Raw genomic sequence first — 27305 nt, 5'->3', positions numbered from 1 at the left:
GCCCTGGAAAAACTCTGCCATCAAGGATTAATTTGCTCATGAGATTTTACTGCGGTGGCCATTAAGAAAAACCTAACAGGAGCAGCAGGGCAGAAGCATTTCTGAGCTCTGGTGAAAAGAGTCAGGATTTGTGGTGGGAAGCAGGGTGCTCGTTTTTCTCTCCTACAACGATTATGGGTTAAGCATCCGAGGTTGACAGTGTTTCTCTCACCCAGGACTTTGTATAGCCATCTGAAGGCTGACTCTGAAGCATGGTAATCAGTAGTTTGTAGTTTTCCATAGTTTGTCTTTATGCAGGGAAAAGATTTCATTTAAAAAAAGCTTTTAGGGTGTTCCGTGGTGGCCTAATTGTTAGGATTCGACACTGTCACTGTCATGGCCCGGGTTGGGGAACTGAGATCCTACAAGCCACGTGGCATGGCCAAAGTATGAAAAAAAAAAAAGCTTTTAGACTCGATCCTTTCCCAGTTTTTAAAAAAAGCCTTAGACAATAGCATATTATCCCATTGGTGATGTGTTTCTGCGTCTCTGTCCTCATACGTGGGTTCTACATGCAGGTTAAATGGAGACCCCGGCAGCTTCACAACCCAGAGGGTCCCTCCCCTCAGAGGCGTTCAGCCCTCAGTTTCCTCCAGTAGAGGGAGGGCAGTGGACTTCAGTTAGAGCAATATTTTCTATGAAGTTTCACACTAAACCCCTCAACAAAAACTCCCCCTGGACATCAGGCAAAATGCGAGGACCGTTCGAGCTTCAGACCCGGGCAGAAGGCGCTGCCCACCCCCCATCTCCGACCACGGAACACCCCTCCCCCAGCAAAGGTTAGCTCAGGGCTGCCCTTGGTCTTGGCAACTGCTTGGTGGGGAGAGAAGGAACCAACCTGAGGGGATAAGAGAGCAGCGGCAGGAAAGGGGGGCTGGGAGGGGACGACGGGGCCAGGACGGCAGAGGCGTTCTTAGTCACTGTTGCCTGGGTCCCTGCAGCTTCCCTGGGAAGCCCTCTTCCTCTCGTGCTGCAGATGAGGAAGCCGGAAGACAAGAGTTTAAATAACTTGCTGTCATGCAACTTGGTTAAATAGTTTCAAGTCGTTAAAGAGAATCTAAGCATTGTATTTAATCCCTGGGGAGAATGAAGGATTTTAGTCTCAGCCTGGCAGCCTCGCCCGTGGCCCTTTCCACCACCCGCTAATCCCTCTAATAAGGGTAACGGTAAGCCACTTAGGAATGAACACGGGGGAACTTTCTAGATGTGAGCCTGTGGCACTTAGCCAAGTAACGATAGTTGTCACTCTCTCTTGTTTAATCCTATAGTGGAGGACGACAAGGAGTTCTCCCCTCGCCAGCGACACCACAAAGAGTTCAAGTTCAACCTATCCCAGATTCCTGAGGGTGAGGCGGTGACGGCTGCAGAGTTCCGAATCTACAAGGACTGTGTTGTTGGGAGTTTTAAAAACCAAACTTTTCTTGTCGGCATTTACCAAGTCTTACAGGAGCAGCAGCACAGGTATGGAGGCTCGAGGAACCCCAAAGGGTGGGGCTGGCCCCCGTTTCTCACCCCATCACCTTATAACCCCGACTCTGTCTCTGGAAGGTGGCTTGGAGTTCAAGGGCAGCACACGGGTGTGACAGGGGCTGTGTTCCCAATGGTAGCGTTGAGCCAGCAAGACGACTTTTTTGCTCTTAAGGTGAAAATTTCCCAAAGAGTTTTCTTTTCCGAAGCAAGCCAGCGAATGGTATCTACTAAGCATCCTTTGTGTTTGGAAAACATATAACTCACTGGGACTAAAATGTTTCCCACTATGTTTTAGTCCCTACTTCGAATGGTGGATGAGGGTGGCTAACATAAGTTCGCACACAGAAATTATATGAGGATGCTTAATTGCAAATGCTGCTGATTCAAGCGAATAGAAGGCTGTGTGTTTGTGCATATAATATACACATATATGATATAATATGTCTTTGAGTAAGTGAGTGTGTGTGTATATATGTCTCAAATGTATTTTTTATCATGTAGTTGCAAGGGACCGGTAGACTTTTTTCCCCATGTCTATATTATTCTTGTTTCCTGAAATGAGGCCACACTGTTTTACAGAAGAACTGTGTTCTTGGGGCTGCCTAGCAAATAAAGGAAAACTTCCATGGAGCGATTTCTAGAGCCTCGGAGGGGCTGGGATGAAGTATTACAGCAGTTATTTCAGTCCTACATACGGCACACAGAAAACAAGCCCATGACCTTGAACTCTGCTTGTATGTAAGGCTCAGTTGAGTGGTTTGGCCAGAACAGAGAGTCCGACGCAGAGGTTAGCACTGCCCGTGGTTCTCAGCGGGCAGCAGGTAGGAACTCGGCCCGTGATAGGACATTCTGGCAATTGTATGGTAAATACGAAGATAAAAGGGAAAGGAAGAGAATGCAGAGGAGGAGGGACATTTATGTCCTCTATTTATGGACTCTATTAGCTTTTGTTTTATAAACCACCTCCAGATTCTTGCTTTTGGTCCTGGAAATCTGTTAATTTCCCAAGAAGGTCCAAAAGTTTGGATTAAGAAGGTCCAAAGGAAGGAGTTGGATCTCTCCTGAACTTATGGATCTGTGTGTGGGTCTGTCGCAAATACACACACTAAAATAATAACAAACATGAACTTGCCCCATACAAACACCATTTTGAGAGCACTGCCAACATTTGGCCCTGATGCATATTCAAGTCTGTAATGAGGGAACTGGAGGAAGAGGGACATGCCAGGCTGTGGGGACATGTCCTGGTGTTGGACAGACACACAGATGGCTATATGTGAATTCTTAGTTGTGGCAGTTAAATTGTAGGTAAAACAGAGCTGTTGCAGGATCTTTATAACAGACCAAAATTTCAGAATGCAAGGCAGGTTTTCTGATGTCTGATTTTTGCTCCTAAATAAAAGTGTATTCATTGACTTACCTGTTAAGGGCCTCTTTTGAAAAGTAAATTATTCATTGCTAGATTTTCATCTTTCAATATTTCAGAGAGAATTGCTATTCAGTGATTCTTCGGAACTGCTTTAGCCATTGATTTTCAATCTGCCTAAGTACTGGTCCCATTGCCTTTCTCTGATGGAAATAACCTGCTGGTGCCTTTTTTGGCTCAGACATTTGTTTGGAAAACATAGTTTTCTGTGTTCTGCAGGAAAAGCTTTAGAGTGAAAACACTAGATTGGAGGTTTTGTGACTATGGATTTTTTTCAAAATTATTATTATTTTAAAAAAGAGAGCACGCGCTGGCAGACCATTTGTAAGGTTTATACTGAACTCCAGCCAAAAACGAACAGCTGCCTTGAGCTTCAGATCGTGGTGTCATGCTTCCTTCAGGCCAGCAGCGAGCTTGGAAAACAAAACTCCCAAATGGTCCCAACCTTTGCTGACTCCGTGTCAAAGCACAGTTGTAATTTCTCTGCGTTTTAGGATGGGAGCATTTGGTGAGTGGATGTGTTTCATTTTTGTGCATAGGCAAGAGGAAATCCTGGGAGAATTGGGAGAATTTCATGCTTTTCAAGAGTTCCAGGTTGGCCAGGAGAAGATTTTCTTATCAGTGGGCCTGGAGCCCAGGCTGCCTGTGGTTTGCTCATGTCCTTCCAGAGGCCTCCAGATTGAACTGTGGGACCCCTTCTGGGGAAGGTTCGATCTCCCCATCTGTACCATCTTGGGGTGTCTTGGCTGAAAAGGACCCTCCAGGCCTGTGAAGAAGCGTAGCTGTCTAATCTGTTTCAGTGAAATTTGTAGCATTTGATGGATCAGCTTAACACACGTGTGTGTTGCAAAAGCGTTGGCCTCCTTGGAAAAGAAAAAAGGCAGGTGTTTCAGTGCTGAGTCATACCCTCAGCTGAGGCAGAAGCAGATCTGTGTTGGGCCTCCTCGTGTAAAGGGCAGCTAGGGCGCCTGACCCAGGGAGGGTCAGAGACGACTCTTGGAAGATAGGCCATTGCTGTGAGCTCTGCAGAAACCTTATTTCTCTGACTGGTAAGAAATCACTGGACCAGGTAAGTTCAAAAGAGTGATGAGTTGAAGAGATGGTGCTTTGAGGTAGGACAGGGTAACAATTGATACCGTATTCAAAACCTGAGAATAAGCCAAGAGATGGAATCTAAGTCCTGAAAAGATCTGGAGCATCTCACGGAGTGGAGTGGGGTTGGCGACCCCACAGCATACGCGGTCCTATCAGAGAAGCACAGGGGGCCCTTTGTGGTTTATTTCAAAATTTTACTCTAGAGTATGGTGCGGGGTTGATATCTTAAGATGAGTTTGGTGTTACTATCTGATGTAAGAAATTGTTATGTTTTTATGATGACCTTGGTGGAAACTGGCATTTATACAGTGCTTAGAGTTTGGGAAAGACCTTCCCCCATGTTCCTTCCTTAGGATTTAGCCATGACCCCATCAGACAGCTGGGCAGGCAGGTTATCCTTAGAAGGATGAAACGTGGCACATATGGATTTTGCCAAGTCCAAATTAGGCCTAAACTGTGATCTGCTTTGATTCCCTCAAAGTCATCCCAGTGACATGGGGACAGTCCTGAGATAAAGGTGAAGTGCCAGAAAGAGGTAAGCGGTCCCCTTATGGCATGCCTTGCATCTTCATCTCCTTAGCTTGGACGCGAACATCTCAAGGATGCTTCTGTTTGGATGGCATAGGAGACAGCTCTGTTAGGGGTAAACATGTGTCTGTTAGAATTCAGGCCCTGGTACTGATACTTTGGCTTTTAAGGCCTTGCGATGGAAAACCTCTGCAAACCTTCATCAATCTTTTGGTCAGCCATGAATCTACCAGCAGTTCTTCTAGAGGAGGGGGTGTGGAGGAGAGAAAAGACTAGAATAAATTTACATAAAAGTACTTGTCCTTATTCACAGTATTATATCTTTGTCCATTTATGTTACTATTTTCTCCTGAATCTCATACACACGAAGCTGTCTTCATACTTGGAGGGTAAAGGCTGCTCTGATTAACGGTCAACCTTCCATTGTCATGTGTAGTAGTGTGATGGTAGCATGTTGCTTTTCATAACAAGTACTCCTGATCTTTACTTTTATAGCACCCATAGATTAATAGTGCAGTTTGGGGGCCTTTAAGAATATCATTTGCATCTACATTTCTATCTGGTGAAAGACATACTTTGACTCTTCTTTTTCAATTCTGTATATCTGGAAGTCAAAGTCAAACAGCATCTCTTGAAAGCCAGCCAGAAATTTTTTCAGTGTCTGAAAGATGGTTCTGTTTGGTACATGAACTGGCCACACGTGCCTCTGATAGTTTTGACATCCCATATTCTACTCTCTATGGTTTGGCAGTTGTATTGCCTGGCAGTGATCATCTATCTTCTGTGTATAGGATAACTTTTCTTTTTTGTGTTCTATCATGGTGCAGTCCTTTGGAAGACATTTAAAGTGAGAATTAATTACCAAATTCAAAATTCAGTTCCTCCTGGTATAAGCGATATCACGACTCTGTTTGCAGACAGGCAAAGCAGGGTTTTTATTTTATTTTTTTCCAGTTTGGTCCATATGTTTCATCCTAACTTCAGAATCCTTAGGATTGGAAGATGTGCATCTTTGAATCAAGTGAACAGGGCAATGCTGTGTTAAAAGCTGGTTTTTAAAACCAAGAAAGATTTCCTTAGGCCACCCAGAGGCCATGCCGGTGGAGTCCCCAGAAACAATGCCAGACTGATATATTGTTTAAAGTTGTGACCAAGTTCACCATTTCTGACCTGCTTTTTAAGATAGAATGTAATTGTCCCAGGAGAGAAAATAACTGTCAAAAGGCAAAAAAACAGTTTTCCAAAATTTTTAATTTGATTTGCTGCTCTGAACCATTCACAGAGACAGGGAATGTAGGAATAAGTCTAGGAAGGGGGGTGGACATGAGTTCGGGTTGGGACATGTCTGAGTCGTGGTTGGACGCCCAGGAGGCAGTGGGATATGGGAGTGCTTAGATCAGCAGAAGGAGCTAAACTCTACAGGAATGGATATTTGAGATCACAGGTGAACTACAGATGTAGGTTAGATAGCTGTGTAAGAATAGAAAAACCTAACTGACCCTGGACCATTTATTAAAAATACTATCTTTTTTCCATGCACATCAGTGGCATTTTTGTCATGTATCAGGTGACCACATGTGTTTGGGTCTGTTTCTGAGATCTTTATTCTGTTCTATTGATTGATTTTTCTCTTCTTGTATCAATAAAAACTCTCATTCTTTTAGTTTTGTAAGAAGTCTTAATATCTGGTGTGTAAGTTCTCCAAATTTGTTCTTTAAGATTTTCTTGGCTCCTGATGGCCCTTTGCATTCTCATATATATTGTAAAACCAGCATTTCAATTTCCACAAAAGAAACTTGCTGGGCTTCTGTTTGGAATTTCATTAAATTTAGAGCTTGATTTGGGAAGAATTGACTCTCCCTAATATTGAGTGTTCCAGTCCAAGAATATGTTTATTTAGGCTTTCTTTAATTACTCTCAATAACATTTTACAGTTTAGGGGGTCTTGAATGTTTTTATTAGAGTTATTCCAGGAATTGAAGTTTTTATCCTATTGTAAATGATGTTATTAGCTTTTAAAAATTTCAGTGTCTAATTCTTTTTTGCCCACATATAGAAATACAATTGATTTTTATATATTGACCTTATATCCAGCAACCTTGCAAATTTACATATTAATTCTAATAATTTTTCTCTGCAGAATTTTAGAATTTCCATGAATATAATCATGTCATCTATAAATATTTTTATTTTTTCCTCTGTAATTCTTATATTTTTACTTCTCTTTTTCTTGTTTTATTGTGCTCACTAGATATCCAGTGCAATGTTGAATTCCATTCAGATTTCTGTTAGATTTCTAATCTCAGATTGGAAATCTCTGTCAGATTTCTAATCTAAGGTGGGGGGAATGTTTAATATTGCACCATTAAGGATAATGTTTGCTATAAATGTTTTTGTAGATACTCTTTATTTTATTAAGGAAATTCTCCTCTATTCTTAGTTTGCTATGGGTTTTTTAAAATTAGAAATTGATGTGGATTTTATCTTTTTTCTGAATTTTTTGGGATGATTATAGTTGGTCCTTCATATCCATGGGTTCTGCATCTGTGCAGTCAACCAACCATGGATCAAAATATTTGAAAAGAAATTCCAGAAAGTTCCAAAGAGCAAAACTTGAAGTTTCTGTGTGCTGGCAACTGTTTATTGATACATAGCATTTACATTGTGTTAGGTATTATAAGTAATCTAGAGATGATTTAAAATATACAGGAGGATATGGGTAAGTTATATGCAAATACTGTACATGATTTTATATAAGGGACTTGAGCATATGGGGATTTTGGTATCCAGGTATTTTTGGTATCCAGGTTTGGGTCCTGGAACCAGTCCCCCAGGGATATTGAGGGATGTCTATATATGACTTTTGTCCTTTATAGTGTTAATGTGATATACTATATTAAATGATTTTCAAGTGTAAAACCAACTTCACAGCCCTGGAACAAACCCAACTTGTGATTTATTATCCTTTTAATATAAGGCTACATTCTAAGATCATGTCTGAAAACTTTATTATCTGGATCACCTGTGGGTCTATTTCTATTATCTGTTTGTTCCCTTGGTTTTTCCTCATTTGGTTTTATTTCCTGGCATGCCTGATAATTTTTTAAAATTAAATTCTGGGCATTATTTATGAAATCAATTCTAGATACTGGTATCTCCTTCCAGACTGGGTTTCATTTTCTTCTGGAAGGCAGAAAAAATACAGACAGGCAGATCACCTTGTTCTTTTGTCTTAACTGAGGCTGGGTTTCCAGATGTGTTAAGGCTTCTCTGTTTCTGGTTTTCCATTTCTCCTACAGTTTAGCTCTTTAGGGGTCTCAGCTGAAGATCTAGGTTGTTTACCAGAAGTTCCCTTCCTTGGTGGCCTCTGAACTCTAATTTTTTTAACTCTCCAGTATTGAGAGACTGCCAAAAACTCTGCTTTGCTTTTTATCCTCTAAGCAGTTTCTTTCTGCCTGTTTTCTCAGCTTCCTCCTGCATGCAAACACAGTCTAATATTTGGCAGGCATCTCAAATGGAAATATTGGAGTTCATGGACACCAGGACTTGAAGAGCCAAGGTCCTAGAGGAAGTGAACCCAAACTTCTATGAGATCACTTTTATGAGCTCACTTCTCTACAGCCTCTTTCCTCTGGGACCTTAGCCCTTCAAGTCATAACTTCCTGAAGCTCCAATTTGCGTCCCCAGCCAGTGATATTGCTCCAGGCTCCTGGCTGCTTCTCCTTTCTGTTTGACATCCTTGCGTCATGCTAGGAATTAACAAATACCCTGAGATGAAAAAGCAACAGAAAATACAGGGTTCACCTCAATGCATTTCTCTTCTCTCTGAGCTCTTGCCTCATCAACCATTGCCTTTCTCGGTTGCTCTAAGATGGCTTCAAAAAGGTTTGTGTTTTTAGTCTTAGCAGGAGTGTTAGTTTGATACATTGTAGCCAGAAGCATCCATCTCTGAAGTATCATATTTTTATTATTTTTATTTGGAAATCTTTATAATGAACCCCCACAAATGTTGACGTTTGAGTCATTAACCAAACAGTATAGTTCTGGAAACCAGACCTGAACGCGGTAGTTGAGCCAGGGATCTAGGCGAGTTGTTTTCTTAGAAAAGCATTTCTCATAGACTGATTCTCATAAACGGATTGCTGTATGAATTCCGTCAGATGTTCAGTGCTGCCTCCCCAAAGTGAAGTAATGTGAACTCTTATCTCCACCGACATGAAAGTGAGATACCTGGGACCATTTTCTTTTATGAAGAGAAGGGCAAACTTGAGAAAGCCAGGAATAGGAGAACCCTATTGTCATTTGGGTGGAGGAAAATCAAAGCCTTTTTATCGCTGTGCCCAGCCACACCTGTTTCTCTTTCTGTATCTGGCTTTCACAGGTCCCATCCCCAGGGACTCCTGCAATCTTACTGCTGGCTTGATAATCTCTGACGCACTCAGCGTGGGCCCCGGGCAAGCACTGAACTTTTCAGTATTTGTTCCTTTGCCCCTGAAAAGGGGATAATGTAACTGACCCACAACTGCTGTTATGTAACCCGTTCGTTTCATCTTCTTAGTCAAGAACATATTCCTTAGACTTAGAATCATCTCCCTGAAGTAAAAGAAAAAAAAAAGATTCAGGAAGCTACCAAATCTTCTTCCTCTGCCTGTCTACGTTCTGTTCTTTGCAAGGGCACAGGGGAGCTGAGAGGGTTAGAGAGGAATTAACATTATCACACAGAATTGGATACACTCAGAATAATGCTAAGTTTGGGGAGAGGGGGATGTCAGGGCATGGGGAGCCAGAGGAACTATTGCTTGGAACTGTTTATCCACTTGGTAAATGTGGCAGAGAAAAGAAAATAGGTCTGAGCTTCCCTGGTGGCGCAGTGGTTAAGAATCCACCTGCCAATGCGGGAGACATGGGTTTGAGCCCTGGTCTGGGAAGATCCCACATGCCGCGGAGCAACTAAGCCCGTGCGCCACAACTACTGAGCCTGTGCTCTAGAGCCCGTGAGCCACAACCACTGAGCCCACATGCCACAACTACTGAAGCCTGTGCTCCTAGAGCTGGTGCTCCGCAGCAAGAGAAGCCACTGCAACGAAGAGCCCGCGCACCGCAATGAAGAGTAGCCCCTGCTCGCTGCAACTAGAGAAAGCCTGCATGCAGCAACGGAGACACAATGCAGCCAAAAGTAAAATAAATAAAATAAATAATTTATAAAATAAATAAATTTATTTTAAAAAAGAAAGAACATAGGTCTTTGTTTCTGGAACTATGCCTTCTGGATTATTCATTCACAGAAACAGGTTGCTTTGGTTGCCAGAATCTCCCCTAGGACGTCCAGCTTTGTGGGAGTTGGGCCATGGTTGTGGTCAAGATTTTGTTTTGCTATTTCTTTTAAAATCACAAATTAACAGTATTTTTACCATTTTAATTCCCCATATTGGGCAAGGACATGGATGTGGGGTTGGTGATAAGAACTAAAACATGTAAGATTTGCCCATGACATGTTTAAAAGGTGGCAGACCCTTCATTCAATCTGTGTTCGATCACTAGGGCGTGTTGGAGTATTTGCCCCGGTGTCTGGGAACATTACTGTGTCTGCGTGGCCAAAGAGGACAGGTTAGGTGGCCATGAACTTGTACGAAGTAATCTTCCGCCTTCCCCCTCTCTCCCTTTCTTGGACACATAGAAGCAAGCCGTCTAATAATAACTGCTGCTTTGGACTTGATCTAACCTGTGGTTCTGATTATCAGTCTAACTCTAACTCCCTGAGGGTAAGGCCAACCCCTAAGACAATCAAACACTTGTGAAGCCTACATGACTTTGCATGATTTTAAGGATAGGAGCAAGATATTTTGAGAGCCGACAGCTTTGAACCTTAAGTCTAAAAAGCAGGCCAAGGTCATTCTCCTCACGCTCGAGAGGGAGAGTGCTGGAGGACAGCGCCTCTGAGTGTGGTCCCCGGACCAGCCGCGCCAGCATCACCCGGGAATCTGCTAGAAGAGTCTGCAAGGCCCCGCCTCAGAAACTCTAACAGTCTGCGTGCTAACAAGGCCTCCAGGGGATTCTGATGCAGGCTGACCTCGAGAACCTCTGCTATGATGGTTAAGATCCAGGTTGCCTGGGTTCAAATCCAGCTGAGTGAGTGTGAGCAAGTTGCTTAACCCATTTGTGCCTCAGGTTCCTGCTCTGTAAACCTGTGGTGGTATGAATAGTAGTTTGTTTGCCTCTTCGGGTGGCCGTGAGAAGCTAACATATGTAGGAGCAGTCCTACATATGTTTACATGGTAAACACCATGTAAGGGCAGAGCTGTGTTAATATCCTGACAGCAGAGTGACTTGTACTGGTTTATTGAAGATGAAATATCCCTTACAGAGTGGAAGTGCCTTTCCTCTTTATGCTCATCCTAGAGGTGCAAATTGAGTAAATTCAAGTGCCATAAAATCAGTGAGAGCTTGGCTGATTATATAATAATGTTCATTCACCCTTGTTACTCAAATCCACGTGTGTGTGTGTGTGTGTGTGTGGCAGTTTACTCTGATTTGTAATGCTTTGTTTTCAAATATCCTATTTCTTTCTATCTTTTCAGTTGGTAAAAGTTTAGACGTAATCCTCTATATACATTACATAAGAAAAAAGTAAAAATCCTTGCCTTACTGTCTAATTTTCATTGCTTTTTGACTTTCATTCTATTTGAAAATTGTACTTCTCGCCTAAAGAAGACCTCGATGCCACTGGAGGGGTTTAGAAGGGAACCCCTGCTGTTTGCGTAGCAAAATCAGGAGCGTCTTGTTTGAGGCAACACTTTGACAGAGCGTGTAGACTGAGAAGGTCATGTGTCATTGAAGAAAAGTAAATAGATGTGGGTCAGACCAGACCCATTTTAGTGACTTGCCATAAATAGTGTCTCTTAAATACCTGAGTTACTGGAAGCATTGAGCCAGTGAAGTCCCTCCTCAAAGCTGTCATTCTTTTTGAAAGTTCCTCCCCCTTTCTGAGTGTGTGTCGGTGGTGTTTGCAGTCTAGACAGAGGGCATTGTGCCTGGGAAGAGGAGGAGGGTGAGACCGGGAGGCCACTGGAGTCCCAGCAGCAGGTGTTGGGCATCTCAACCTTTACTTCCTGCACGACATTTCACCCCCTCCGACACTGACCCTGACATGAGAAGTCACTCATGATTTCTCATCCTGTGCCAGCCCTGAGCATCTGAATGTGTTTTCTGTATCCAGCAGCCATTGGCATTGATGTGCAGTGGATTGCAAACTCTGACTTTCTTCTAAGCCCTTGTTTGGGTAATTACTACCTCTGCCCTGTACTTTAGAAAAAAATTTTTTATTGAACTAGAGTTGATTTACTATATTTTGTTAGTTTCAGGTATACGGCAAAGTGATTCAGTTTTGTGTGTGTACATACACACATACACACATACTTTTTTCAAATTCCTTTCCATGATAGGTTATTACAAGATGGTGAATATAGTTCCCTGTGCTATACAGTAGGTCCTTGTTGTTTATCTATTTTACATACAGTTGTATGTATCTGTTAATCCCCAATTCCCAATTTATCCCTACCCCTTTTCCCCTTTAGTAACCATGATTGTTCTCTATATCTGTGAGTCTCTTATTTGTAAATAAGTTCATTTGTATCATTTTTTAGGATTCAACAAATAAGTGATATCATGTGATACTTGTCGGCCTATACTTTTCTTTTCTTTTTTTTTTTTTTGCGGTACGCGGGCCTCTCACTGTTGTGGCCTCTCCCGTTGCGGAGCACAGGCTCTGGACGCGCAGGCTCAGCGGCCATGGCTCACGGGCCCAGCTGCTCCACGGCATGTGGGATCTTCCAGGACCGGGGCACGAACCCATGTCCCCTGCATCGGCAGGTGGACTCTCACCCACCGTGCCACCAGGGAAGCCCTACTTTTCTTGACTCTGCTTTTGAAGCCTGAACTCCGGTTTCAAGCTGTGGTTACCCCACTTAACACCTATGTGGCCTTCACACCCTTACCCTCTCCAGGCTGCATGCCCTCCGCTCTAGGAGAGACACGTAATAGGACCTGCCTTCCCCGGGCTTCCCTTGGAGCAGCGGGAGCTCTTCTCGAGGCCCCGCTTGGTGAAAGCACACGGGAAATATTTGCCGTTCCTCCAGCCATTGAGCCCAGCTGTTTCAAGCCCATGCTCTCCATCACTTCCCTTCTAAGGGACCTGAGCATCCTAGGTTTAAGTGGCTGAATCTGATTTGCCCTCGGTGCCCTGAGCCCGGAGCTCTTCCCGTCTCCAGGCTTAGCTGCGACCCCGCGTGGGTGGATCCACGGGTCTCCTAAGCTGTGAGGACCGGCGTTGTCCTCGCTGGACAGTCAGCGAGGTGTGGCCCAGAAGCACCACCAAGCCCTGGGGACCCCCGTGTGACTCCGGAGCAGAGTCAGGGTAGAAACGCGGGCTCCCATGTCCCCCAAAGCCCACTCACCCTGTAGACTTCACTTCTTCCCCGTTGTGGTTATGCCTTGTTCCTCCTCCCTCCTCATGTCGTGCCCTTCTCCTCTCTTCCTTCTTCTCTGCTTCTCTCTCCCGTTTTTGGATGACGGTCTTCTGGACCATTCCCCCTCTTTCTCTGCTAACAGACTCTCCCGTTCCTTCATCATTAATTCTTTTTAAATATAAAAGCGCATTCTAGCTCCTTCTACCAGCTGTGCCACGCTCATATCTTGGGCTGTATTTCTCTGCATCCTTGTGACAAGTCCTGAAAACATGTACCGGTTGCCCCGTCGAAGCTCTTAGTGACCCGTGGCCCTCGGCTCTAACCCCACACGGACCCTCTTCACCTCAGGGGCAGCCTCACGCCCTGACATTCTCACCGCGTCTTCATTCTAGAAGCCGCCCCTCTGACAAGAACATGTCTTGTGCATCCTTTGGGACCAGCGTGACTTTTCCCACATTGCCGTTCATAGTGTCTGTGTTATTTCTGGATGAAGGTCTTCTCCGACCTTCCAGAACAGCATTGATGTCTTTTTACATCTTCACTTCAAAGCTTTGGACTCGCCACCCCCTCTTGCTGTTTTCCACGAACACCCCCTGTCTGCCTGCCCACAGCCACCTCAGTGATGCGGGGGGGGGTAATTTCTCAGCAGGGGATGTGACACATGCGGGGAGAGGGGGTGCTTTATAGATGGCAGGCGGCGGTGTGCCCCCTGCAGACTCTGTCCACCAGCTGAGTAAACGACGTGTAGGCACACCTACTGCTTGGAACTTGGAAAAGATGACAATAGCATTGCCTTCTAACTCTGAGCCATGTAAACAGGAAAAATTGTTTCCCCCCTGAGAAGTCTAACATTTTTAACTCAGATGTTTCACTGGCCTCCCAAACATTTGATGGACTAGAGATACATTGTATTCATTTGTCACAGGTTGTCTTTCATAATAATCTTAAAAGGCAGGAAGTCATTGTGGAAAACTCTGAATCCACTTACTTTCTTTTCACCAGATTGTTCTTGCAGTTACTGGTCATGTGTCCATAAACTCACACCTGAGTCTCAGTTTCCCCAGCTGTAAAATGGGGGTAATGATATTCTACCTAGTTTTCAGGATGGTTGAAGCAAAGTAGATGCAAGTGCTTTATGACCGATTTAAATGTACACTGTTAGGACCTCCCTGGTGGCGCAGTGGTTAAGAATCCGCCTGCCAACGCAGGGGACATGGGTTCGAGCCCTGATCCAGGAAGATCCCACATGCTGCAGAGCAACTAAGCCCGTGCACCACAACTACTGAAGTCTGTACACCTGGAGCCCGTGCTCCGCAACAAGAGAGGCCACCGCAATGAGAAGCCCGCGCACCTTAACGAAGAGTAGCCCCTGCTCGCCGCAACTAGAGAAATCCCACGCGTAGCAACAAAGATCCAATGCAGCCAAAAATAAATACATAAATAAATTTATAAAATAAGTAAATGTACACTGTTAGTATTGTGATGGTCATCTTAAATTTAGTATTGAATTCTAGTAGTTTTTCTGTTCTGTAAGCTCTTGCAGCAAAATATTTCCAGCACCAGGGGATTTGACTCTTTCCATGGCTAAAACCTCCCCCTTCCCTGTCATGGGAATTCCAGGCCATTTCGTGCCAGTGTCTCTGGGACGTCAACTCAGACTGTGTCCTTGCGACACACCAAGGTGACCGTCCTACACGCTGCCTTGTCATGGCATGTGGGTCCCTCACCCCATCTTCCCACGCTAGTTATATCAGCTGGAAACTGTTAAAAAAAAAAAAAAAAAGTAAAAGTGGAGCTCAGTGGAAGGAACGGGCTCGGTGAGTTTGCCTCAAAGGGCCCCAGCGTGGCTCACAGCGGGGCTAGGACAGACTTGAAACTCCCCGTCCACGTGGGGAAGGACGCGGCTGTCACCGCAGGCCATGCGAAGGCCTTAATTAAAAGAAAAGAATTGATGATTACTCAGAAAGAGGACGTGAATCCTGGCTTCTCCTTTCACAGGAACTCACGTGAGGATTGTCGGGTTCTGAGCTTTTAAAAAAATTAACAAAGTACAACTTAGTAAATGCTCATCGTTACTGATCCTGATTTTAATATTTTCTTAACCCTCTTCCTCACTGCCCCCTCCACTGCCTCTCTTTTTAGAGTTCATTAGCTGCAAAGCATGCGACAATAGGACTGTTTATTTATTTATTTTGAATTTACCTTAATTCTAAAGAAGACGTGGCCCGAGCAGCCGTTGTGAGGCTTTTGGTGACACCGAGGGGCCCCCCTATGTCAGCAGGCAGCTGCTGTCCGTGCGGTGGCCTCTGTCATCTGACACCGGGCAGGACGGAGTGGGGATGAGCTGGGGGCCCTGCACCCTTCACCCTGCCACCTTTTCTCTCTTTCAGAGACTCTGACCTGTTTCTGTTGGACACCCGCGCCGTGTGGGCCTCAGAAGAAGGCTGGCTGGAATTTGACATCACAGCCACCAGCAACCTGTGGGTCCTGACCCCGCAGCACAACATGGGGCTGCAGCTGAGTGTGGTCACGCGGGACGGTGAGTTGGCCAAGCTCGGGCCGAGGGTCGTCGGCCTTCGTCTCCTTTGCGGCAGGCGCGGCAGAGCCGTGGCTTCCGGGTGGGCCCCGTGCTCCAGGATGGCTTGGCTTCCTGTCCCCTCAGAGCCACTGTGGGCCAGCAAGGCCTCCCCTCCAAGCCTCCTGGCAAGGACTTGGAGACGGTGAGATGGTCCAGGGTCCGAGAGTACCCGCGGAGGGCAGTGCCCAGGCGGAGGCCAGGGCGCATCGAGAGAGAGAGCAAGGTGGGAGCAGGTCCGAGCTCCGACACCGCGTGGGTCAGCGGGCGCCCTCCCCGCACCTCGGGTCCCCGCTGGGCCTGCGGGCCCGGCACCCGGAGCCTGTGAAGCTGCCTCGCTGGCGGGAGGCACGTGACCGGGAAGAAGGATGCACAGGCCGGGGCGAGAGCAGCACAACCAGGGGGCTGGGGGTCCCACCACCCTCCTGCTTTGGTTTGCCTTCCAGGGCTCGACATCAACCCCCGAGCCGCCGGCCTGGTGGGCAGGGACGGCCCCTACGACAAGCAGCCCTTCATGGTGGCCTTCTTCAAGGCCAGCGAGGTCCACGTGCGCAGCACCCGCTCGGCTGCCGGCCGGCGGCGACAGCAGAGCCGCAACCGCTCCGCCCCGGCCCAGGACGTGTCGCGGGCCTCCAGCGCCTCAGGTGGGTTGGGCGACCCCATCTTTGCAGGACCCTGTGGGCTCTGGGGCGTCCGTGAGGACACAGGACCCGCCAAGGCTTGCAGACGCTGCGCGGCTTCCGCAGACGCGCACGGAGGCTGCAGGTGCCTGGTCAGCCCCCGATAACCTAGACGGTCCCTAGGCCGTCAGAGGGGAGCACTTGTTGCCCCGAGGTTGTCTCAGGCTGCAGACAGCCTCAGAGTCTGTTTTTCCAGCAAAGCATCCTTTTGTTTGGTCAGGTCTCTCCACCTCTTTTCATGCCCGTGCCGAGCCTTAGAGCGCCTAGCTTTTCTCCTAGTTGTGTTACGCCGGGGAAACCGTGACTTACAAACTTGGTATATCCGTGTAAGGCGGGTTGGCGTTCGTCGGTGCTCTTGGCTGGAAGTGGTGTGGCCAGTCAGCTCCAGCGGCCCTCGCTGATGGATTTCACTGGTGCGTTTGACTGGCAGGTTCAGGGTTCTGCCTTCAGATGTGTTTAGATCCGTGGGCTCAGGTGATACTAGGAATCGCTCTTTTCCTAGCTTCCTCTGTTGGTGGTATTCTCAGAAAGCCTGTCTTGATGTGGTGGTCTGGAAGGCAACCTCAGCCTCAGAAAGAAAGCACCTCTTTCGTGGTAGCTTCAGCCAGCCAGATTGGGCCCCGGTCACGCCGTGGAGGATAGGGGATGGAGTCAGCCCCCTCCTGCCCTGAACAGGCAGGGTCAAAGTGCAGGAGAGAGGAAACAGCTCCCGCTGCCCGAGTGTCAATTCAGAGGTCTTTCCAAAATGCTCCCTCCCATGCCATGCCTTTTGGGGAAGAGGCACGGAAGCCCACTCATCAGAACACGGTGGGTGGGTGGGGGGTAGCAGGTGTTCCCTCCTGACACCCAGCTCACAGAGCTAGTCAGTATTGAATTCAAACCAAGGTGCATCTTACTCTAAAGTTGGTGCTTTCAAGTTCTGGGTTTCCTTTTCCTTTAAATAGCCCAGAAATCAAGCACAAAGTAAGATTTGCTGTAGGATTTGCAGTTGGAGATCTTGCTTCCCTCATTACTACTCCGTGACTTTGGACAAACCTAATCTACTTCAGCGTCAGTTTACCCAGCTGTTCAGTGGGGATGATTGATCCTCGGTGGCTTTGCTGGAATTAAATGAGAAGCATTGCTCTGGCTCAAAGATGAGTTGCCTCCAAGCATGGGAAGGTCTCGGGGTGTATGTTAGACTCCTCTGAAGGGATGTAAAATACTTCCGGAAGACGCATTGATTCTTCCAGGTGACTGTTTAACGGTGTCATCTTCCATGGCTGGCAAGAGTTCTTGGAACTTTCCGAAGCCCCCCGTTTTCCTTTGGGAAACAGCGTCTTCATTTTGGGTTCTGACTCAGCGGTTTCTGTTACCAGTAACCTGGATGTGGAACTTGCACCACCTGGTGTGATGTGACATTTTGCTGCTTTGTCCCCCTGGTGTTTCTTGGAGGCTTCGCCCAGCATGGGTGTTCCTGTGTTTACCGCTAGAAACAGTCAGGGTTGGGGTTTAAAGAAGAAGAAGAAATGATTGCTTGCCTTTATCCGCTTGGCAGGAAACCTGCTGAGCAGTAATCATCGCAGTGCTGCCCTCAGGGTACGGTGGTGCGGCCAGTGGCATCCATTCATTCATGAACTGTGGTCAGTTTGGTACTGGGACCTCAGGCCTGAAGGCGGCTCTTGAGGTGTCGATTGCCTTTTTTTGTTTGTTTGTTTTGGTTTTTTTTTGCGGTACATGGGCCTCTCACTGCTGTGGCCTCTCCCGTTGCGGAGCACAGGCTCCGGACGCACAGGCTCAGCGGCCATGGCTCACGGGCCCAGCTGCTCCGCGGCATGTGGGATCTTCCTGGACCGGGGCACGAACCCGCGTCCCCTGCATCGGCAGGCGGACTCCCAACAACGGCGCCACGAGGGGAGCCCTCGATTGCTTTTTAAAATGAAAATCTCACTTGGTTTACTCCACATCCCCTCCCCCACCAGTACACACATACATTTCTTTTTTAATCGAGAAAACATGTCATCTCTGATTTGGGTTTTCGTGGCATCACGGAATTATTCTCTTCCAAATCCCTTTCAGCATTTTGTTTTCAGTTTGATGAGTTTCAATTAAGTATGAACAGTAAAGGTGGTCTAATTTGTAAGAAGAGGCCAGTATATCTGCTTTTTCTTGGCCTTCCCACCCCCCAGCCCCGTACTTTCAAACATGCTTTGTTCCTTTCAGCAGCACTAAGGCAGAGAGTTCATAACCAATGGGCCTGGCCTCACCTGTTGCAAGGCCCAGACCCCCAAGAAAGTATTACTACGGAGGGTCCTCCTTCCCTCCCACTTTCTTCAAAGACTCTCTCAAGCTGGTCCGAGAAGTGGCCCCGGTTAGGCTCACTAAAGTGCTTTATCCGTTTGGCCCTTTCCTGCTTCCTTATTCCTGCCATTAACGGGGATGGAGGTGCGGAGGGGATTGATCTTGGAGACGGTGTTTCCAGAAAGATGGCCTGCTCCCCAGGGGAACGGACCATCGGTTTGCGCTTTCTTTCCGGGCTAGGGTGGGGCCAGATGTTGCTGGGTCTTCGTGAACCAGGTAGATGCTGCCGAGGCAAAAAGCTGTGGTCTCGGGTGTGACTCCAGGCGGGACTTGCCCCTTGTGGATCTTTCGGGAGGTTGAAGGAAGAGATGGCTCGGCCTCTGCTGCCCCCCGTCTTCCGCAGTGGGCTGCTCCCAGGGAATTCACACTTCTCCACTGAAACAAACACCAGCGGCAGCCCACCAGAGACCATCCTGCCTCTGGGTAAAGAAGTTAGCATCATCCATCCAGTTGCCTGTCATCAGGGTGAAACATGGCAGGGAAACCCGTGGCTATTTTTGGAACTGAGCTGCCGATGCCGGAGACGGCGGGACCCGTCCCCAGTGAGGGAGAGGCCAGGAGCCTGCCCGCCTCTTCCCCTGCCCCCTGCCCACCAAAATCTGCTCTCACACCTGTCCTTGGCCTTCAAGCTGGACTTCCCAAACACATGCACCAAGCACGGGGTTTGGACCGAAGTCTCCCTGGATGGGTTTGACCTGCCCTGGCTTCTCTGTCGCTGTTGGCCGTGTCGCACTTCTCCAGTGGGCTTGGATATTGTCTGGACCATATTGTTCATCGTTTGACACGTGTTTTACTAGGCCTGGTCCAAGCCGTGCTGTGCAGCCCACTGGGGATTCTAGTGCCTCTGGCCATTCTTTTTGGCCTCCAGGTACCAGCCAGCCCGCTGTTCCTCACCCCATCCACGGCCCCCCGAGCTCTCACTGGGTGGTCTCCTTCTACCTGCTGCCTTTCACCCTCTTTCATGGTATTTTTCTCTCAGCATCCATGATTTTGTCTCCTCGGGGACTGGCACCACCTGACCGACCCATTACAAAGGTTGTGAACAAACGGCCTTGAGGGATGGTTCCATGTGGTGATTCTAGATTCTGTTCTAGCTCATTTTCCAAGATCTCTCCAAGACATCTTTGGGGCGTGGGGTAGTGAATGTGATTTCAGTTCAGCTGGTGAGCCTGAGGTTTTCTGCCACGTCCACCAGCTGGCTGCCAGCACCGTGACTGAGAATGGCTCTTTGTTTTGGCAGATGAATAGTTTTGAAACATTTTCTGCCACTTTGAACAGTTCATGTCAGGTTGGATTAGCTGACCTTTGGGCCTCGTTCACCCTTGATGTTCATGATGCCGTCCCTCAGCCCTGCCGACTGTCTCTGAACCAGCAACTTCTCAAGACCCTCTCTCTTCTTTGGAATGAGCTCTTCATCGATTCACATGCTACCTGTGAGCATCTCTTAAATTCTCCTCCTGTCTCTTTCCAACCCACCCAAACATGTATCCTTTTTAAAATTTTTATTTATTTATTTATTTGTTATTTTTGGCTGTGTTGGGTCTTTGTTGCTGCCCACGGGCTTTCTTTAGTTGCGGCGAGCAGGGGCTACTCTTTGTTGCGGCGCGTGGGCTTCTCATTGCCGTGGCTTCTCTTGTGTGGTGCACGGGCTCTAGGTGAGCGGGCTCAGTAGTTGTGGCTCACGGGCTCTAGAACGCAGGCTCAGTAGTTGTGGCGCATGGGCTTAGTTGCTCCGTGGCATGTGGGATCCTCCCGGACCAGGGCTTGAACCCATATCCCCTGCATCTTAACCTCTGTACCACCAGGTAAGTCCCCAAGCATGTATCCTTAAGGGTCCTGGGAGAAGAGGTGGCTCTGGTACATGTAAATACACTGTTGACCTTCTCGTTGGTTCATATCTTCTATCCCTTGAACTTTCCAGTTGGGACCATTCAGTAGGCTTCCAGCGTAGGAAAGGTAACCAGAACTCAACACTTGCAAAGCAGTGATGTGGGTACTTTATTATGACTACGACATGTTTTGCTGTAGATTTCAGGGAATTTCAGTGCACAGACTAGGGGGTCTCACTCTCCCAGAGCAATGTTTGCTCGGCCTTTTGGTTCCTGGCAGGTGTCCCCTCTAGCTCAGCACTTGCTTCCATGGGTTGACATGCCAAAGATGAGAGGGCTCATCCACCATGGACACCCAACGCTTGGGAAGAATGGACATGGGTCAGGGCTGTGACTTAGCCGTTCATAGTTCTTCAAAGGCGTTGCGAATTTTAATGTGTCCTTTTGATCTTAAATTCAAATTTTAGGGCCTGGAGCTCGGCTCCCAGATGTCTCGGTCAAGAGGTAGAGGCTCGTCCAGGGCTTTCTAAATGAAATCAGAACTTAATTCTCCACAGCTGTGGAGGACAGGCAGGGCATGAGTGATTGGAAAATTACAATTGTTCCAAATTCCATATTTATAATACTTGACTCTCGTCTGCCATTACGCCCCTTTAGGATAAAAGTTATCAAGGGGTGAAGCCAACTAGAACCTGACCTTGTACTCCATCCCTAGGTTCACCCCTAATGAATGTGCTAATGGCCGGTCATGCTGAATAATAAAGAGGCGTGAACAGGTGCTGCAAGATGCCCGAATAATTCACCAACTACTACCAACTCCCGAGAGGGCACTGGGGGCCAGGGTCCCTCTAGGAAGGGACAGAGATGTGTGAAGCAGGGAGTCTCAGGGCTCAGTCTTTAAGGAGAGCCTCTGTCTGTTTTCAAGATACTCAGCCTCATATTCTTTTATAATCAAGACCAAGGCTGAGATCAAAGCCCCGCTCAGATTAAATGGAGCTGTATAAGACCTTGAAATCCTGCAGCCACAAAAGAACAGGACTTTACTGTTGCCTTTCATGCTAAGCGTCTTGTTGTAAACAAAATTGAGCCTCTGAAAAGCAACCTGTCCCTCCACTCCTGCCCCCCGCCCAACACTTTACGAGATTATTGACACCAGAAATCAAAATCCCAGTGTGGTCCCGGGGTCCCACAGTGTCAGTGGCACAGGAGCTGGGCTTCCTCCAGCAGGTTCTTAAGGCCCCGTTGATTCTGTGGGGTACGTGGGAGCCGGAGATTCCTTTGGGATAAGCTGGGCGGCTCAGGCCGGAGACTGGGGAGGAGCGGCCAGCGCAGTGCAGACAGGGGTGCCATTTTCCCAGCTGCTCTTTGCCCTTGTCATTCTAGGAGGGAAGGAAATGAGAGCAGCGAATTGTTCCCTCTAAAATCCAAGCTTCCTCTGGGAAGACGCTGCAGCCTGAGCTCCGAAAAGCCGGGCTGTGCCGACAGTAGGCTCTGTGCTCCTGCTGTTCTGGTGTTTTCCTGGCCGAGCATGGGGCCTGCAGCTGGTGTGGCCTGGGGCAGGGGAGGCGGTCAGCCCTGCACGGCCCGCGGCCCGTCTGCAGAAGCCTTCCCGCTCCTCCCCTGACCCCCGGTTTCTCAGGCTGCCCTGACTCTCTCTCTTTCCTGCTTCCTTGCCTCTCCAGTCTCCCCTTTGTTCCTCTCTCCTCCTCTCTTGGGGCTGGAAAGGACAGCAGCCCGGCTACCTGGGCCCCTGGGACTTGGGCCGAGCTGGGGCCGCAGGGATTCAGGTGCAGCCGCCTCCCCGGTGGCCGCCCGGCCCCGCCTGCGGCGTGATGGGGCCCCTGCCCTTCTCATCCCAGCCCCGCTCTCCTGAGAATCTCTTCTGCCCAAGGGAAGCAAGGGCCATACTGCGGAGACGGCGGGGGGTCGGCCAGAGCGCGCTCTCGGCCGAGGCCCTTCCCCACGCCCTCTCAGTTCCGTCCGGCAGAAGCAGCAACTGTCCCTGCCTGCGTCCCGACACCCACTGGGGGTCCTGCAGCCCAGTTCCGTCTGATCCTCACGGCCTGGGGGGGGCACAGATGCCACCAGGCCAAGGGCTTGGCCCCCTGCCGATGCCGCCTGCGGTTCTGTCCCACTCGGTGAGATTCAGGGGCTCCCGCAGCGCCCCCTCCCGGGTCTGCTGATTCACTGGAGCAACTCACGGGACGCAGGAAAGTGCTCCACTTGGGACTCCAGCTGGATCAGGAAGGACGCGGAGGAGGGGCAGTCCCCTCCCCAGAGGACCCGGCGGGCCGCTCTCCCCGCGCACGGACGTGCTCACCCAACAACCCCCCAAGCCCCGTGTCCAGAGTTGTCACGTGGGCCTCACGACTTGAACTCCATCTCCAGTCCTCCTCCCTTCCCTGGAGGTCAGGCTGGCCCGCGTTCCGACCTCTGATCACGTGGTCTTTCTGGTGAGCAGCCCCATCCTGAGCTCTCCGGGGCCCCACTAGGAGCTGGATTATCACACAGGAAATTCCACGGCTTGGGTAGCTCTTCACGTGTCCTTCGCTTCATTCCACCAGAACCGCTCTCTCTTCCTCGCTCTCTCCCTCTTTAACTGTCCCTTCTCTGAACTCCCGGTGGGGTTTCTCTCCAGCCCCTGCGCGCGGCGTTCAGATTCTGTTTTGTACTGGCGTGAGCTCTGCGCGTCTCCCGGCACCCCGTCCGTCCCCCGAGTCGCTGGAGGCCAGAAGCCTTGCCTAACGAATTCTCGTGTTTCCCGTGGCACCTCACAGAGGGCACGTCACATAGAAGCCGCTCTGCCTGGCCTAGATGAGTCAGGGCACCCTTGTCCTCCTGCCAGCGGTCGGTTAATGAAGCCAGGCTAGCAGGTCCTGACACACAGAGCAGGTGCGTGCACTTCAGCAGACGTGGTGCTCCCGCCCCGTCCCCACTCCCGGCCTCCCGGGCAGGCCTGGCTCCAGGGCGCCCCCTTCGGGAGGCTCTCCTGGCCCAGCAGCTGTCCTCCCAGCCCCTGCACAGCTTCACGACAGTCCCGGTTTTAGAAAGCGAGTGGAACCTGCCTGGTGTGTCTTGCCTGTGAATACGATGTCCTCCAAGTCGGGGCCCCGGGGTGTCTGGGGCATCTTGGTCCAACAGGGGATCACGACAAACATCTGTTGCTTGAAAGGAGTCCGTTCAGGTCAGTAATGACGTGTCGTGTGCCAGTGTGCCCGGCAGTGACCCCAGAGTGGACGAGACGGAGTAAGTCAAACACCTGAGCAGCTGGCAGGCTGCAGAGCTGTGGGCGCCCCAGCTGTGTCTAGCGGGGGCCTTGTGCACGGCTGGCCCGTGGTTAACTGTCCGGGTAAGTCTGTGAGTGAAGAATGAACGAGTTAACTGTTGCATCTTCTGACCTCCAACAGATTACAACAGCAGCGAACTGAAAACAGCCTGCAGGAAGCACGAGCTCTACGTGAGCTTCCAAGACCTGGGCTGGCAGGTGGGTGCTCTGGACAGCGAGGGGGACGGGGGCCCTCTCTCAGCAGAGTCTCTGCTCATCCCAGAGGCGGCAGCCATCATCAAAGACCTTGAACTTGGGGCCTCCCTGGTGGCGCCGTGGTTGAGAGTCCGCCTGCCGATGCAGGGGACACGGGTTCGTGCCCCGGTCCGGGAAGATCCCACATGCCGCGGAGCGGCTGGGCCCGTGAGCCATGGCCGCTGAGCCTGCGCGTCCGGAGCCTGTGCTCCACAGCGAGAGAGGCCACAGCAGTGAGAGGCCCGCGTAACGCAAAAAAAAAAAAAAAAAAGACCTTGAACTTGAGGCCTGAGAAGGTTCCTCCTGTGAGGGTACTTAGGAACCCTTCCAGATGCCCGGGTCTTGGAGTGGGGTGGCAAAAGGCCTGCCCACTCGTGCATGAAGCCCCCCGGCTCCTTTCCAGGTGCACAGGCTCCCTGTCCCTCCAAATCCGTAGCCCATTTCCCAGGGCTCTTCTCTCATTCTCTCAGGGTCCACAGGGCCTGTATTGCTTTGGGCATTTACACACGCGTTCACTGTGCTTTGAGAACGGGCTGGAGGAGCATCTCACGGTGACCCTCTCCGAGGGCCGCAGGCCGGTTCGCCCGGACCAGAAGCGCACCACTGCTCCGCCGCCCTCCGCAGGGCCACTGCTAGTTCAGGAGAGAAGACGCAAATGCTAGGCGTCCAGTGATGGAAGATCGTTCCCGTGTGCAGGTGGCATTGCAGTGACAGGGAGTACCCGGGCTCCTGGAGAGGCTCCTTTGGTCCAAGTTCATGGAGCCAGCCACCTGCAGGCCTCCAGGCTTAGGCGGGCCAGGAGCAGGTCAGGCCCTTGCGGGCCTGTGGAAGGAGCGAGGGCTCCCGAGTCGGACTGACCGGGTTCACAGCCTCGCTTTGCCCCTCGAGTGTGACCGCGACCTGCTGTGTCCGTCTCCTTAGCTGCCCCATGTGAGCGTTAGCTTCTCGCAGGGTTCCTGAGGGCACAGGTGATACGAGGCGTGTGTGTACATCACTCTCTCTGTTGCTTCCTTTTGCCTTGAATGAAGGACTGGATCATTGCACCCAAGGGTTACGCTGCCAACTACTGTGACGGAGAATGCTCCTTCCCTCTCAACGCACACATGAACGCCACCAACCATGCCATCGTGCAGACCCTGGTGAGTGCCGGCATCTCCACGTGACTGGGGAGTGGGCCCGGACCAGGTATTGTTCCTAACGACACCTCCCCTCCTTCTGTGTTTGCAACAGGTTCACCTTATGAATCCCGAGTACGTCCCCAAACCGTGCTGTGCGCCAACGAAACTGAATGCCATCTCCGTGCTTTACTTTGACGACAACTCCAACGTCATCCTGAAAAAATACAGGAACATGGTCGTCAGAGCTTGTGGGTGCCACTGACTCGGGACGAGTTGCTGGGGACACATGCACTGCCTTGGACTCCTGCATCACATCCGCCTTAAAAGGCACCCGGAAGCACCGAGAAAGCGGGATAAGACGCCGACACCATCTCGTGCTGGCTGCTGCCTTTCCGCCCTAACAGACATCTTAAAGGACCTTGTCCGTAACCTGCTCACGTAGTAAATGTCGTGAGTAGTTGTCGGTCTCTAGGAAGCTGAGTTTGAGTGTCTGTAGCATGAAGTCTGGTGACTGAAGAAACCTAACTTTGAAGGTTCCCTTCTGCCCCCCAAACCCACCCAAATTATTTTGCTTTAGATCAAGCTCTTCGTGGTTTTAGTAAGTAAATAGGGAAGATAATCTTAAAGTAAAATTCTTCTTGGCTCAGATATCAGCGGGCTCAGTAGTTGCTCACAGGTAGATTTTGCAGAGAACGGGAATGGGGGAAGAACGTCTCTGTTGAGCTCTCACCCCAGGGAGGTCGGTTTCTCACGTGGGATCAACAGCCCGGGAGGGAGCCGGGCAGCCCGCAGGTGCCTTTTGTCTCAGTCGTGCTGTTACATGTTTGTGCAGGCGTTTTGTCCGTGTGAAAATATCCTTATCTCAGTTCAACCACATCATTTCCACCGCCCACCCCCACCCCCCCACCAGCATTTGCTGTTTTCTTTGCTAGGACCAAAAACAGAGACTAGAGTGATCCCACTTTGAGGCGAGGCTCCGGGGATGAGAAGTCCTTTTAAAGCCATCATTTTAACCGAGCTACACGCCCGCACCTCTTCTCTTGAGGGACGGCTCTTTGAAAAAGCACGTTTACGTCGGGAATGTCGGCCCTCATCTGGAATGTCGGTAAAACGGTTCCTTGCCCCTTACTGGACAGCATCCTGCATCTCGGGGTTAGACCAGCAAAGGCGATGAGCTGAGCAAGGGCACCCAGCCTTAGAAAGAGGTTAGGATGGGTATGCGGTCTAGAAACCGAAATCACGGTGTTCTCCTGTAGAAAGTAAGACTCAGATTAAATCTGAGAATATTTTTTAAATGTCTTTTTCACGATCATGTACTCGGAAACCAATTTCATACTAAACTGATTAAATAATACATTTATGATCTATAACTGCACTTACAGCTTTTTTGTAAATATAAACTATAATTTATTGTCTATTTTGTATCTGTTTTGCTGTAACATTTAAGGAAAGACCAGACTTTTCTTTTTTTTAAAAAGAGTTTATTTAGAAAGTATCATAGTGTAAACAAATTGTACCACTTTTTCTTTTTAAAACAAGACTCATGATGCAAAGATGAATCCACCCACTCATGAGGATTGTGCTTCTCTAGAAAGTTGGGTTTTTTTTTTAAAGAACATCTGTGAACCATACATGATTAATAAAGATTTCCTTTAAGGCAGAGGCTGGCCGGGATCCTGCTGTTGTTGTCTGCCGTGGACAGCGGACGGGGTCTTGTTTCTAAGGTCCTTACCACCAGGTACTTTGTGCCAAGTGGCCACATCTCCTGAGCATGGGCGGTGGGGTGAAGAGTGTTATCACAGGAGCAATCGATGGCGAAGAACCTACGGGCCCATCCCTGGAGGGAGCCTGGTCCTGCAGCTGCTGATTTCCACGGGTGAGGGTACGCGTGCTCCTTATCCACCCAGGACGGCGTGAGTTACGAGGACGCCGGTAATGCGGCCTATTCGGCCCTGCCTCCCTCCTTCTGTGACCTTAAGGTCAAGTTAATCCCACTCTTCGTACAGTAGAAGACTGACCTCCTCAAAGGCAGGTGGAGTACAGGACACGGCCTCTAAAAGGACTGCTGAGTCCGAAGCTGCTTCTGGCTAGGGCTCCATCGTGGGGCTGCGGGGCTTCCTCAGTCCCTGATACCCAGACCTGGGGAAGCTCATCTAGTCCTCCTGCCCCGGGTGGCCAAGCCAACCAGAACCTTCCTAGGAGTTAGCAGAATAGTCGGGA

At 49.3% G+C, this 27305-nt stretch overlaps 1 protein-coding gene across 1 annotated transcript in view; it reads left to right on the top strand.

Annotated features, from left to right (window-relative positions):
• The window catches only part of BMP6 (bone morphogenetic protein 6), a 146427-nt gene extending 119729 nt beyond the window's left edge, over positions 1 to 26698 (top strand). Inside the window, exons 2-7 of the mRNA XM_082638482.1 lie at positions 1308 to 1500; positions 15414 to 15562; positions 16045 to 16242; positions 23855 to 23931; positions 24996 to 25106; positions 25198 to 26698. Of these exons, the coding sequence (XP_082494608.1) occupies positions 1308 to 1500; positions 15414 to 15562; positions 16045 to 16242; positions 23855 to 23931; positions 24996 to 25106; positions 25198 to 25347 (878 nt within the window). The 3' untranslated portion in view covers positions 25348 to 26698. The remainder of the gene's footprint in view (positions 1 to 1307; positions 1501 to 15413; positions 15563 to 16044; positions 16243 to 23854; positions 23932 to 24995; positions 25107 to 25197) is intronic.
• The last annotated feature ends 607 nt before the right edge of the window (positions 26699 to 27305 follow it).

This window comes from Mesoplodon mirus (assembly GCF_964341445.2).
Source record: "Mesoplodon mirus genome assembly, chromosome: 12".
Lineage (NCBI taxonomy): Eukaryota > Metazoa > Chordata > Mammalia > Artiodactyla > Ziphiidae > Mesoplodon > Mesoplodon mirus.
This window is presented reverse-complemented; position numbering and strand designations above follow the sequence as displayed.